Below are 12,654 nucleotides of genomic sequence, written 5' to 3'. Positions count from 1 at the left end.
TTTTTTTTTTTTTTTTTTTTTTTTTGTCCAGAAGAAGGAAATTTCCGAATGCGAGGCAGTTAATAAGGGAGTTGAAGAGAAGTTCCTCATATTTGTTAAAGGTTTTTTTTTTTAATTCCTCTAATTGTTTTCATAAGTTTCATCATCTGAGATTTGAGCATTTCTCTCTTGTTAGGTTAGATTTTCGGAATTCGCAATTTGGAATTTACAAAAAAAATTGGGGGTTTCTTGACTTATTAGTGTCTCTGTCTTTGTGTGTGCAGCTTCGGAGGAGTTGATGGAGCATTTGGAAAGTGAAAAAAAGGATTTGCGGGAGAGAGTTGAGAACATGAGGACTGAAATGGATTCAATCAGGCATGTACTACTACTACATCATTATTATATATTACCGTCTTCATTTTTATCCTCTGTCGATGTGGGTTATATCTTTAGAGTAAGTTGGAGGATGCCTTGCAAATGTAACCATTACAATCTTGTTCCACAGATCTGACTTGGACGACAAGTGTCTGGAGAATCAAAATCTTAATCGTAATCTCAAGAGAGAACAACAAAAGAGTAAGAAGAAGCAATGTTAACTATAGTTTCTGCTCAAAATTGAATCTAGCATTTTCATAGGAATTTGGCTGAGAAAATAATGTCAAGTGCTTAGATTTGTTTATAACACCGTCTAGGATATAATCTTTGTTGTTCTTTCGGTGTTGAGTAATTTTTTAACTTGTACTTAAAAAGAGTTTGAGTTTTTTTGTTTACAGATAAAGCACTTTCTGAAGAAGTTGTCAAGCTAAAAGAGCAGATCCAAGAGGGACATCCTCGCAACTTCGAAGATCAAAGTGGAAAAAAACAAGAGACAATAACACCTGAAACTGCTCGAGTTACAACAAGAAGCATGAGAAAACGTAGCAGACTGTCAGAAGATGTGGTGGAGGAAACGGACATGGTATCACCTCACAGTAGCAAACATCATAAACCAAAGGTAAAACAAATCGCCTCTTATCCTTTCAGTTCTGAGCTCAATGTTGCACATCTTGTTTCACTAACCCCCGTGGATCATAAAGTTTATCCGTATTAAATATTTATTCTTGCTTTTTGTTTCAAGGAAACTCTCTTGGTTTCTCAGCCACAATGCTGCAAAACAACCCATGATGGATCAAGTAATTCTGCTCGTTGTATATTTCAAGCTCTTGGTGAACAGTTGCTAGGAATGGAATTATCAACTAGTAATAATGAAGGCGAACACGTAATCCATCTGTTACACCCAACAACCGGTAATTTATCTGTTGCGTAAAGTTACTTTCTCCGGGTTGTTTTCATGCAAGACATGTTTACCTTTTGATTCAAAAGATGGACCATCCAACTTATTTGAGATCATCAACCACCGTAAAAGCACCGATGCTGATTTTTGTTCTCCCTGATTTTTGACCATAACAGGTTTATCCTTCAGCCTAACTTTTGTGAAGATCTCATCTAGTGAAGAACCTGAGTGGCTTTACAAGGTTGCATCGCTCGGAACACTCCAAAGAGTGGTACCAGAATGGATGAGAGAGGTTATAATGTTCAGCACAAGTATGTGTCCTGTGTTCTTTGAAAGAGTCTCTAAAGTCATTAAGCTCTATTAATGATCGGTACAGTATGTACGTCTCCCTCCCTTATCTTGTGTAGTCATCTCTGATGGCTTTGTAGTGTGATGTTTCTCAATAGGTTGAAAAGTTAGGGAAGTTATCATGTATCTATAGAATTGCGTCTCTCGTTAACTTTTGGGATTGGTTTCAAAAATACTGTGTCCTTTTTAATGAATCCAGTTGTGACAAGATCTTGATTTTTTACTTAGCTCTCTCAACAAACCCTCTTTCTTGTATATCTCATGAATCTCTGATCTATTGTGCATTTTACAAGACTTAACACTTCAATATTAGGCATATATACAGAGGCATCATCACAATTGTTTTCCTAGACCCACACAAGTGGAACTCGAGAGAGTGGCAAAATTGTGTGTTGTTGGAGCCTTTTATCTCAACATCACCTTCATTGCTTACTCTGATCAAAATACTCCTTTGAAGTTTGTTTGTTTGCTTGTTTTTTAAAGTTTATTAAAGTGTTAAAAGAAAAAAAATGATTTACCTAAAGAAACATATACTATCTGTTTTGTTTGGCCTCTTGTGATGTGTAAATTATGATGGATGATCGATCTTACAAAATATGATTACATCAACTAATTTTCTTATCCCAAGGAAAATGCTATGGTAAAGTGTCCTTTATCGAAACAAATAAAATCCCATTTACATTTTTTCGTATAACAAAAGTTGATGATTGAAAGAAAAAAGAACTAGCCCTTACAGAAGGTAGGTGAATTTTTCAATTCAAATGCACCAAAGAGCCGCTCGCTATATTCTAAGTTACAACGTTCGGAAAGATAAATTCCTTTTATTGCTTTTAACAACGACGTCGTTTCTTGTGTCGTACACGTTTTATAACCCAGACCCACGTCTCTCTCTCTCTCTCTCTCTCTGTTAAAGAAGAGAAGAAGAACTCTATCTCTATCTCTATCTCTCTTCTCCTTCTTCTTCAATTTAGATCCTTCGTGAATCTGTACCTTCTCGAGCGAAAGCATTTCAATTTCAGAAATTTCGACTTCGATTGTTGGGTTTTCAATCAGAAGAGGCGAAAAAAGGGATGGCGACGGTAAATGGGTACACAGGAAATACTCCGTCGGCGACTACGCCGGTAGCCACTGGATCAAAGCAACCTGCTCCTCCGACTAAGACCGTCGATAGCCAATCCGTTCTCAAAAGGTTCTTTCTTTTCTACTTCTTTGTTTCCCCCGATCTTGGAATTATTCGCATCGTAAAATTTGTAATAGTCTTTTAGCCTCTTTACGATTGGAATCGCTTCTTTGATTGTTTTGTTGATTTCATTAGGTAGATTAGATTTAGGATTTGACTCTACCCATATCTAGTTCTTGTGGTCTACATGTTTCTAGATCATTTTTAGACAAAACGATGGATCCAAAAAAAAAAACTGATTGTGACTTCTCTTTGTTCTCTTCTGAAATATATGGGTTCTTTTATTGTCCACCAACTGTTTGCTATAATTCCTCTGAGAGTTCGATGCATCGGGATTTATATGTACTGCTGATGACATTTCACTATGGTTTTCCTCTTGTTTGGTTCTGATTCAGATCTCTTCTTGCTCAAATCAAATTCAATGATTTACTAATTCTTTTGTTCGTCTTTAAATGCAGGCTGCAGTCTGAACTAATGGGATTGATGGTAAGCTATCACTCTTTTCCTTTCGTCTATGTGAAGAATCAGAACTGAACCTGTCTTTTGATATAGTTTAAACGCTTATATATGGCCTTTGGGTTTTATGTTTTGCCAGATGGGAGGTGATCCTGGGATATCGGCTTTTCCAGAGGAAGACAACATATTCTGCTGGAAAGGAACCATCACAGGGAGTAAAGACACTGTGTTTGAAGGAACTGAGTACAGACTTTCGCTCTCTTTCTCAAACGATTATCCTTTTAAAGCTCCCAAAGTTAAGTTTGAGACGTGTTGCTACCACCCCAATGTGGATCTCTATGGCAATATTTGCTTGGACATTCTTCAGGTACATAACTCATATCTATTTGTGTATTACTGTTAACACCATGGAGCTAATGCTATAACACATATCAGAGAAGCAGTACGTAATCAGTATCTGTTTTCACATTGTTTTTAGGATAAATGGTCTTCCGCTTATGATGTGAGGACGATATTACTCTCAATTCAGAGCCTTCTTGGAGGTAAACTAAACTCTATGGCTGATATTATAACTGGCTATGGTTTCTTATGAATCTATCTAGGCTGCTGGTTTGATATCCAATATCTGATTTTCGTGTCTTTTTGTTGGAAATGGAATTTGATCAGAACCGAACATCAGCTCACCATTGAACAATCAAGCAGCTCAGCTTTGGAGCAATCAAGAAGGTAATTTTGCATTATTAATCAGATTACAGCATCTCTGGTTTTACCATTTTGATTCAATGAAGATGTTCTTCTTCTTATGTCTTTTTCTTTGTTTTTGGATGTATTGCTAATGTAACAGAGTATAGGAAGATGGTGGAGAAGCACTACAAGCCTTTAAACGCATGATTCTCAAAAAGACTCTGTAACTGTTTTAAATCACAACTGTCCTGGAGCATGTCAAATTTTTAACTTTTTTTTATTCTCAGTGTGAGCCAATATTAGCAATCAAAACCCTCTTCAAGTAATTTAGATTTGACAAGTTCGTAGTAGCTCTGAAAATGTTGTAGAAGTATCAGAAAATTTCATTAAAAATAAGCATCTGAACCTTATAAGAAAACCGAGGAACCGAAGTTCCAAAGAGATAGGAACATGATGATATATCGCGACAATACCAACCAAACAAACAAACAAACCAAAGCTGTTAGATAAATCCGCGCTATAATCATGGAATCGTTGGCTCCGGAGACGTTGAATCATGCGGACGAGGTGGAAGCGGACGATGACGATGACCTTCCTCCTGTTCAAATCATGAAGCCCATAATTCGTGTTTTACCGATTAATCTCATAAAATGGGCCTTAGAAAATATCTTCTATTCCGGCCCAACTATTTATATAGTACTGAAAACGCCGACGTTTCATTCATACCCTGGTAGTACGTCCCAGAAACCTTGAGGGTTAAAAACCCGCCGGAGAGTCCCACTCTCTCTTAACTTTTGAGAAGCATTTTTCATTGCTTCAGTGTAAAGACGAATAAATCTCTCACTGCACTTCCCTCGAGAGCTTAGATCTCCGATCTGGAGGCCTTTTGCGTCTCCTCTAGTGTTCATCTTCTGACCTAATAATGTCGATCTCCGCTCAAAATCCGGATATTTCCGGCGATAGACAATCCGGCCAAGATGTTCGTACTCAGAACGGTACTGCTTTCTCTCCGTATCGCTCCCTCTTTCGTCTATTTCTCATTTCCCCGTATGCTGATCTGTTCTGTTTTCCTCATTGGATTTTTGTTTCTGTGTTGGATCTCTAATCTAGGGTTTGCTTTGAATCTCTTTCTTTTGGATGATTTTTTTGTGTGTGTGTGGTGTTTAACTCGGATTTGATGAATCTATTTTCAGTGATGGCTTGTCAAGCTGTTTCAAATATAGTTAAGACCTCACTTGGTCCCGTCGGACTCGACAAGGTTTGTGTTCGACTGCTTTGTGACTCTTGTTGAATTTATTGGTTTCTGATTTGCGTATGTGTTATGTTATATATACTCTGGTAGCCTTGGTTTACCTTCCTAGTTTGTTCAATCGTGTTACATCTTGTTTTTTTAGATGTTGGTGGATGATATTGGTGATGTGACCATTACAAATGATGGTGCTACTATTCTTAGGATGTTAGAGGTCGAACACCCTGCTGCTAAGGTAATTGATGCTTATATGATGGTTATACGTATATTCTTATAATCGGTTGCCTATTTATGTGTCTGTTTAAAAGAGTTATTATGAATTATTAGTTACTCCGAGTCTGTCTTCTTTTGCTGTGACAGGTTCTTGTTGAGTTAGCTGAACTCCAGGACAGAGAAGTCGGTGATGGGACTACATCCGTTGTTATTGTAGCTGCTGAGTTGCTCAAGGTTACTTTGATTACTGGTTTTTTTTTTTGGTTTTGTTGTTTATCTTCTTAAGAGTTGTGAAGTTTTGCCACATGGTAGCTGCTTGATGATTAATTGTCATATGCATATATCTGCAGAGGGCAAATGATTTGGTCAGGAACAAAATACATCCAACATCAATTATCAGTGGATACAGGGTATGCTATAGTTCTTATGTAGTGACCTGCATTTCAGAATTTGTTTCCTGTGTGTTCATATTCTTTGTTACTGTTGACAGCTAGCGATGAGAGAATCTTGCAAATACATAGAAGAGAAGCTAGTAACGAAGGTTAGTCCTGTTATGATGGTCTACATTTTGGCCTCTTACCTCATGCATATTGTCTTTGAATGAGTATATAGCATTTGAAGAAACTTTAATTTGTGTTCAACTCTATAAGGTCCCTCTTCATACATTTTTTTTTCGTTGGCATATTTAAATTCTCTCTGAAGTGGCCGTCTCTCCCCCTTGAGTTAATTTTTTTTCTTCTGCTTTTCTATAGGTTGAAAAGCTTGGAAAAGTTCCATTGATAAACTGTGCTAAGACCAGCATGTCCTCCAAACTGATCTCTGGTGACAGCGACTTCTTTGCTAATTTGGTATGCCTCTAGTTCTCCTTCCTGGTTATTTATTCTTAAGTGTCCACTCTCTGTTTCGTCTGGGGACACTTTTTTCTACTTAAGTCTGTTCGAGGATTTCACTGATATTTTCATGAAATATTACTCTGATCAACTGTGTAATGACTGAACTGTTATAATGACTTTTCTTTAGGTTGTGGATGCCGTTCTGTCAGTAAAGATGACAAATCAACGGGGAGAGATAAAATACCCTATCAAGGTCTGTATCTGCTCCTCTGTAAAAAATTTAAACATAAGATCTTTGGTGAAGATGGTACTTGTATGCTCAGACACTTCTGCTTACCACGTTTCAGGGAATCAATATTCTGAAAGCTCATGGTCAAAGTGCAAGAGACAGCTATTTGTTGAATGGATATGCGCTCAATACTGGTCGTGCTGCCCAAGGGATGCCATTACGAGTGTCCCCAGCAAAGATTGCTTGCCTGGACTTCAATCTACAGAAGACTAAAATGCAGTTAGGTGTCCAAGTTGTTGTTAACGACCCACGAGAGCTTGAAAAAATCCGTCAAAGGTAGTTTGTTATCTTAATCCTTACGTGAAGAAGTATTCCCATTTTCTCCGATAACAGGGTGTATGTACGGGATAGAGAATGCTTAAGATATTGGCTCTATTGTGTATTTCTACTGCTGATGTGATCCATGTTCCATACAGAGTTTTTTTCTTGTGTTGCTGAATATTTGTTTTCACAGAGAAGCTGACATGACCAAAGAGCGAATAGAGAAACTTCTTAAAGCTGGAGCGAATGTAATTCTTACCACGAAGGGGATTGACGACATGGCACTTAAAGTGAGTTTGAAGTCCAATTTTTCTCTTTCTCCTTGCGCATAACTCATTTTTTGAAGTTTTCAAGTATGACATGCCTTTGTGTCTGATTCTTAGAAGTTATTTACATGGATTCTAATTTCTTTTGCTTTTATTTCAGTATTTTGTAGAGGCAGGAGCTATTGCTGTTAGGCGTGTTCGCAAAGAAGACATGCGCCATGTTGCGAAGGCTACAGGAGCAACCCTGGTACTTTTTAGATATGCCTTTTGAATACTAAAAGCATCAGAACCAAGTTGCCAAACATTTGACTAAGATTTTTATTATTTGTTTTAGGTCACTACTTTTGCTGACATGGAGGGCGAAGAAACATTTGATCCAGCACACCTTGGATCTGCAGACGAGGTTGTGGAAGAGAGAATCGCGGATGATGATGTTATATTGATTAAAGGAACCAAAACAAGCAGTGCGGTATGCCATTTGCTCTCTGCTTTAAATTATTGCTTAATTGTTACAGTTCTATATCACACAAAATCTATCTTAAGTATACAATATTGAAGTTATAAACATTAGTACACAGAGTTTAGTCTAGCTTTGTCATGACTTTATAAGCTTTTTTCTGTAAGGTTTCGTTGATCTTAAGAGGTGCAAATGACTACATGCTTGATGAGATGGAGAGAGCACTGCACGACTCTTTATGTATTGTCAAGAGGACCCTTGAGTCCAACACGGTAACAACCTTTTGCTTCCTGTTAGACATATTCCTTGCATTTGGCAATAAATTTTACGTAATTTTACGTTTCTTGTTTTACTCAAGACTGTTTCTTCTCAAACAGGTGGTTGCGGGTGGAGGTGCAGTTGAATCAGCATTGTCTGTGTATCTGGAGCACCTTGCTACAACCTTGGGCTCTCGCGAACAATTAGCAATTGCTGAATTTGCTGATGCTCTACTGATTATTCCAAAGGTGCGAACGACAATCATCAATAAAAAAATATGTCCTTTGTTCTTGATTAATTATCTAACTATTACTGTTCTATCCTCAGGTTCTTGCTGTAAATGCTGCTAAGGATGCAACCGAGTTGGTAGCTAAACTTAGGGCGTACCACCACACTGCACAAATAAAGGCTGATAAGAAGCACTATTCAAGGTAATAAGCAATATTATTTTGATTAGCAATATCAAGTCTCTTCCGCTTGAGGTTTCGTTTGAAAAATGTCTGTTCTCATTGGTTTTATGTTGGTAAATTGCAAATGCAGCATGGGACTTGATCTCGTAAACGGAACCATCCGTAACAATTTGGAAGCAGGAGTAATCGAACCGGCTATGAGCAAAGTGAAAATTATTCAGGTGAAGCACTCGCTTACTTTTTCACATAAACTAGATTTTTTATAAAAGCAAATCCTTTGGTCCATCTCGTAAACTAGTTTATGTGTTTTGTGACCAGTTTGCAACAGAGGCAGCCATCACAATTCTGCGAATTGACGACATGATCAAACTGGTGAAGGATGAGAGCCAAGGCGAAGAGTAAATCACAGCTCAGCTCCTCTTTCTCAGTCTTGCCGTATCCTTAGTGTGTTTTTGTTCGCATTTCATCACTCACCACCTTTCCTTAGCTTTTTTCTTTGCGTTGTAACAATATTAGCCTCTGAAACAGTAGTGTCTGTTTTTTTCCAACTCTCGCGTTTCTTACTCGCTTTTCACTTAAAAAGAAATTTTTGCTTTTCTTCGCATAATTCATGTAATGAAGCTTTTGCACTTTTGTTACCTAAACAATATGGAATCATTTGTTTCTGCCTTCATGTTGTACGACATGAAATTGATTCCCTTGCAATTATTACTAGAGTAAGATTCTTTTCCTTTGGAATAAATCGTAATTTATTTACACAATTATGGGCAGAAATCAACAGAAGTTCCTACAATATTTACACATAGCTACATGTTTGACTATACAATCTAAATCTACACAAACAATTCATACGGATTGTATGGTTTGAACACTTTGTGAGGAAGCCAGTAACAATGCAGAGCCAATGCTGGAACCATCTTCCATGGCCTTAACCACTACGTGTTGAGCTACATCTTCTCCCAGTATATCTCTCAGAGCTTCGTCCATGTATTCTCTGAACATCCTGTAATTTAAATACAGACCTCCTTCTACTGCCACAACTGTTCTTCTCATTATCTGCTTATCGCTTCTCCTTCCTCCTCCGCTCCCATCTCTCCCTACCTTCTTCAAGATTCCTGCAATTCCTGCTGCTGCTAGTCTGGCCGCTCTGCGTGTCACCACATCGCATATCTTTACTACAAGTTTCCTCACCTTCAATGGTACCTCTGCTACCTGTTGTTATGAGCAAGAGAACGCGCCATGGGATCAAAGATATCAGCCATCACTATGTTCAATGATTGTGAAACAGAACTATACTTTGCATCACATTATTCTTGTTTGCTTACCCCTAAATCTTTCAAGATTCTTGCTACTTTTAGTAACTCGGGTGTGTCATCTTCGTGCATTGCTGAGACAGAATTTGTTCTGTGAATGGAGTAAGATTAGATTTTAACACAAAATACAACTAGTATCTACTTTTACTGAAGAATTTTAGAATTTCTGCAATAGGAGACGAAGTAAAAACTTGGCAGTTGTTTTCTCATCAAAAAAGATATACAGACATAAGACACAAAGGAAATGTACCTTAGAATGAAAGGTGTCGATAAAATGGATGAGATAGGTCCAAAGATATCGGACTCTTGTGACATGCGAAGAATTACTCTGCGGACAATGTCGCCAAGATACATCCCTCCTATCATCTTTTCAAATCCCTATAAACAGTACCAACCAATTGATTACCTGATAATAAACCTTGAAAACAGGATAAAAGAAAACAAAAGAATGGGAATTTAGCATAATATTACCATGTCATTTGAATTCATACTCTCTGCATCCAACTCAATATCATATGATGTTCTTGGCAGACGGGATGACCAAAAGTTTCCCCACTCCATATTGACCACCTAGCACAGAAGAACAAAGCATTATAAAGGGAAGATCGAATCTTTTATCAAGAATCTAAATATTAGTGGTAGGTTTCTCAGGATGAACTATGTAGCAATTCTTATTACCATGCTTCCAGAAGTTGTGCGCGGGTTTTGACACTTGATTATGGCATCAGTTCGTTCAAGGTAACAAGCATTACTACCTGTTCCAAAGACAACAGCGGCAATTGTATCTGGGTCGTGAAAATGTCCAAATGATAGAGCCCCAACAGTATCATTCACCTGCTCAAACAATGAAACTAATATCAACACCACACATGATATCGTGAGGTTTTTAAGATATAGGTAGTCTATGCTTGTTCAAAATTTTGTGACGGTATGTAAAGCTACAAAGGAATTGCAGCAGCATTCCCAAGGACTTGTAAAGGACTTACAAGAGCTGCAACACGAATATCTAGCCCTCTCTTGTTCAACGCTCCTTGTAGACATTCAGCAATGTCTTCCCCAGCCTGCATTAGTAAGATAAACGTGTCATGAACTTCATGAACTTGAGTCAGCAATGTTGATTACCCAAACTTAACTCCAAAAGCTAGAAAATGAATCACATTGTTATGATGATTATACATCTGAGTTGATCCAACTATTAACCCAAAAAAAAAGAGTGGTTTCATCATAGGTTTTAAGATTATATAATGCAGCCTTAGATGTAATCTAAAACTCAGGCCGACAGTGAAAAGTTTGCAGAGAAATTAAACTAACCATTTCACTAATTGCAAAACCTTTGGTCCATTTAATTAGAACTCCTGAAGAGAGAGATGTTTGCTTGACTGGGAAAGAAAAAGTAAATGCAAGTTCCCTTTTCACAGGTTGTGCTAAATTGAACATGTTTCCTTCTTTTTCGATAAACATTTGCAAGGATGATGCTAGAAAGTCGAAGAGAACCTGCAAATCAAGTAAGAAATAACCATGTGAGCGTTTTAATCAGCCGGATTATAGCAATCGAGTTTGGATTAGAAGAATGCTGAAGAAAGCATTGACACCTCGCTGGTGCTATTCATCAACGATGTTGGTATGGAATGTCGTTCAATATCTTGAACTTCAAGAGTAGATCTTTGGCCACCCAGATGAACCCTTATTATCCTGAAGTAAGAGCCTCCAAGATGAAGTGCATAATAAGTTCCCCTCTCACTCCTGCAATAAAAGGGTTCGTACATTACAACAAGAGGCTTTACATTATGACAATCACACAACCAAAAACCTTCAAATTCAAACAAACTAACAAGCAAATTTACAGATTTGCACCATCATGTCACCAAATCCTATGAAAACTAATAAAAAACTCTTCTAAAAAGCCGTAATCAACAAGCATTGGAGATATGTAAAAAATCTCACCCATTGGGAAGATCATCAACAAAAGTGAGCAACATTTTAAGCTTGGACCCTCCTTCAGAAACCAAACCAGCTTGCATCTCCACAGCTATAGCATCAACCATCTGTCTCAACCTTCCCAAGGGAGTCTCACACGCTTCCTCCAAATCCTTAAGTATCCCCACCACCTTCCTCCACTTCCTCCTCCCTTTCATCCTCCTTCTCACCACCATTGTGGCCACAGAACAAGCCACCACAGCCGCAGCTGCTGCCAACGTCATCAAAACCCTCCCCATTCCAAATATCTACAAATGTCTGTACACAACCTCTTCTCCCTCTCTCTGTATCTTCAAGAGAAATCGAGATAAAATTACTCACAAAAAACAAGCGCCTTTACGACGAGAAAGCAATTTACAATCAGATTGGCACAAAATGCAAATGAAAAAGCTTCAACCACCGATCAGAATAACCCTAGAAGGCTCCATTTCAACGCAAACGGTTCCTTTCTATAACCACAGATACAAAAATCAAACCGCCTCAGCAAAAAAAGCTCCCATTTTTTATTTTTTTTCGCTCCTCCGTGATTTCTTCAGATCAAACAGCCCTTGCACGCTCGTAGGTTCCGACAAATTTCAGCGAAAGTTATGTCCTTTTTCCGGCGAAAAGACGCAGCGAGACAGAGAGAGATTGATAAAATTTTGGTAAGAGAGTCAGAAAGAAGAAGAAGGAACGCTGGAAAGGCGAAAACGAATCGATGAATACATACATGAATGTTATTTAAATGACAGTTGTACCCTCTTGTACTTTTCGATTATGGACGGTTTCGATTCGCTTATTTTTCTCATTTGTTTTTTGGGTTTGACTCGCCCTTTATTAATTAATGGGTTCGTCTAAGTTTAATACTACTAAGTTTCGTAGTAGTTGACGTTAAAATAAATTGACGTTAAATGTTTAAAGACAATACTACTATTTGCCTTACATCAATAATCCTGTCACTATTATTAGGCTCTCTAGATAACACTTGTGGTCGTTTTTATTAAGAATGCATTCGAGGAGCAATGACGTTTTGTGAGCCAAGGATATATATATCCAATATGACTAGACAGACTAATTTGGCAGAGTATAATAATGATAAAAATATATATATTCAACTAGCTGACTAATGAAAGAACTGGCTGTTTCATCATCTTAAAGACATTTTTTTTTCTACACAAAACATCCATCCTATTTTGCTCACACCATATGGAGTCATGATGTACAAAACA

At 37.8% G+C, this 12,654-nt stretch overlaps 4 protein-coding genes across 5 annotated transcripts in view; 3 read left to right on the top strand and 1 right to left on the bottom strand.

Moving 5' to 3' along the window:
* Window positions 1–1,823, top strand: part of LOC104765884 — a 2,537-nt gene extending 714 nt beyond the window's left edge. Inside the window, exons 3-8 of the mRNA XM_010489670.2 lie at window positions 32–101; window positions 264–354; window positions 485–555; window positions 753–973; window positions 1,097–1,265; window positions 1,429–1,823. Coding sequence (XP_010487972.1) covers window positions 32–101; window positions 264–354; window positions 485–555; window positions 753–973; window positions 1,097–1,265; window positions 1,429–1,616 — 810 coding nt within the window. The 3' untranslated portion in view covers window positions 1,617–1,823. The remainder of the gene's footprint in view (window positions 1–31; window positions 102–263; window positions 355–484; window positions 556–752; window positions 974–1,096; window positions 1,266–1,428) is intronic.
* LOC104765883 (ubiquitin-conjugating enzyme E2 19) lies at window positions 2,468–4,270 on the top strand. Of its 2 annotated transcripts, none has more exons than XM_010489668.1 (6): window positions 2,468–2,789; window positions 3,239–3,266; window positions 3,376–3,603; window positions 3,715–3,778; window positions 3,903–3,962; window positions 4,081–4,270. In XM_010489668.1, exons 1-6 carry the CDS (start codon window positions 2,671–2,673, stop codon window positions 4,125–4,127), a joined length of 546 nt encoding a protein of 181 aa, XP_010487970.1. In that variant the 5' UTR covers window positions 2,468–2,670; the 3' UTR covers window positions 4,128–4,270. The 2 variants fall into 2 exon arrangements, with proteins under 2 accessions (XP_010487970.1, XP_010487971.1); XM_010489669.2 differs by lacking the exon at window positions 2,468–2,789 and adding an exon at window positions 2,819–3,147.
* Window positions 4,663–8,825, top strand: LOC104765882 (T-complex protein 1 subunit alpha). Its single transcript, XM_010489666.2, has 17 exons — window positions 4,663–4,915; window positions 5,114–5,178; window positions 5,315–5,404; window positions 5,530–5,616; window positions 5,733–5,792; window positions 5,873–5,923; window positions 6,135–6,230; window positions 6,403–6,468; window positions 6,563–6,780; window positions 6,959–7,055; window positions 7,192–7,278; window positions 7,366–7,500; window positions 7,656–7,760; window positions 7,866–7,994; window positions 8,074–8,177; window positions 8,287–8,377; window positions 8,475–8,825. The coding sequence occupies exons 1-17, from the start codon at window positions 4,843–4,845 to the stop codon at window positions 8,556–8,558; spliced, it is 1,638 nt and encodes a 545-aa protein (XP_010487968.1). The 5' UTR covers window positions 4,663–4,842; the 3' UTR covers window positions 8,559–8,825.
* LOC104765881 (hexokinase-4) lies at window positions 8,901–12,114 on the bottom strand. Its single transcript, XM_010489665.1, has 9 exons — window positions 11,414–12,114; window positions 11,062–11,212; window positions 10,781–10,963; window positions 10,456–10,530; window positions 10,148–10,303; window positions 9,941–10,039; window positions 9,720–9,847; window positions 9,482–9,560; window positions 8,901–9,368 (listed from the first exon to the last, which is right to left on the bottom strand). Exons 1-9 carry the CDS (start codon window positions 11,683–11,685, stop codon window positions 9,003–9,005), a joined length of 1,509 nt encoding a protein of 502 aa, XP_010487967.1. The 5' UTR covers window positions 11,686–12,114; the 3' UTR covers window positions 8,901–9,002.

This window comes from Camelina sativa, chromosome 19 (genome assembly GCF_000633955.1).
Source record: "Camelina sativa cultivar DH55 chromosome 19, Cs, whole genome shotgun sequence".
Taxonomy (NCBI): Eukaryota; Viridiplantae; Streptophyta; class Magnoliopsida; order Brassicales; family Brassicaceae; genus Camelina; species Camelina sativa.
The sequence above is the reverse complement of the archived record's forward strand: the minus strand, read 5'-3'. Positions and strand labels throughout refer to the sequence as shown.

Coding starts and splice junctions, on each gene's coding strand:
- LOC104765883 (XM_010489668.1), top strand. CDS start 2,671: ATGGCGACGGTAAATGGGTACACAGGAAATACTCCGTCGGCGACTACG. Junction 3,604..3,714: donor TTTGCTTGGACATTCTTCAG/GTACATAACTCA, acceptor CATTGTTTTTAG/GATAAATGGTCTTCCGCTTA. Junction 3,779..3,902: donor AATTCAGAGCCTTCTTGGAG/GTAAACTAAACT, acceptor GAATTTGATCAG/AACCGAACATCAGCTCACCA.
- LOC104765882 (XM_010489666.2), top strand. CDS start 4,843: ATGTCGATCTCCGCTCAAAATCCGGATATTTCCGGCGATAGACAATCC. Junction 5,405..5,529: donor TCGAACACCCTGCTGCTAAG/GTAATTGATGCT, acceptor TTGCTGTGACAG/GTTCTTGTTGAGTTAGCTGA. Junction 7,056..7,191: donor TTGACGACATGGCACTTAAA/GTGAGTTTGAAG, acceptor CTTTTATTTCAG/TATTTTGTAGAGGCAGGAGC.
- LOC104765881 (XM_010489665.1), bottom strand. CDS start 11,685: ATGGGGAGGGTTTTGATGACGTTGGCAGCAGCTGCGGCTGTGGTGGCT. Junction 10,964..11,061: donor TGATGAATAGCACCAGCGAG/GTGTCAATGCTT, acceptor CTTGATTTGCAG/GTTCTCTTCGACTTTCTAGC. Junction 10,040..10,147: donor GCACAACTTCTGGAAGCATG/GTAATAAGAATT, acceptor CTTCTGTGCTAG/GTGGTCAATATGGAGTGGGG.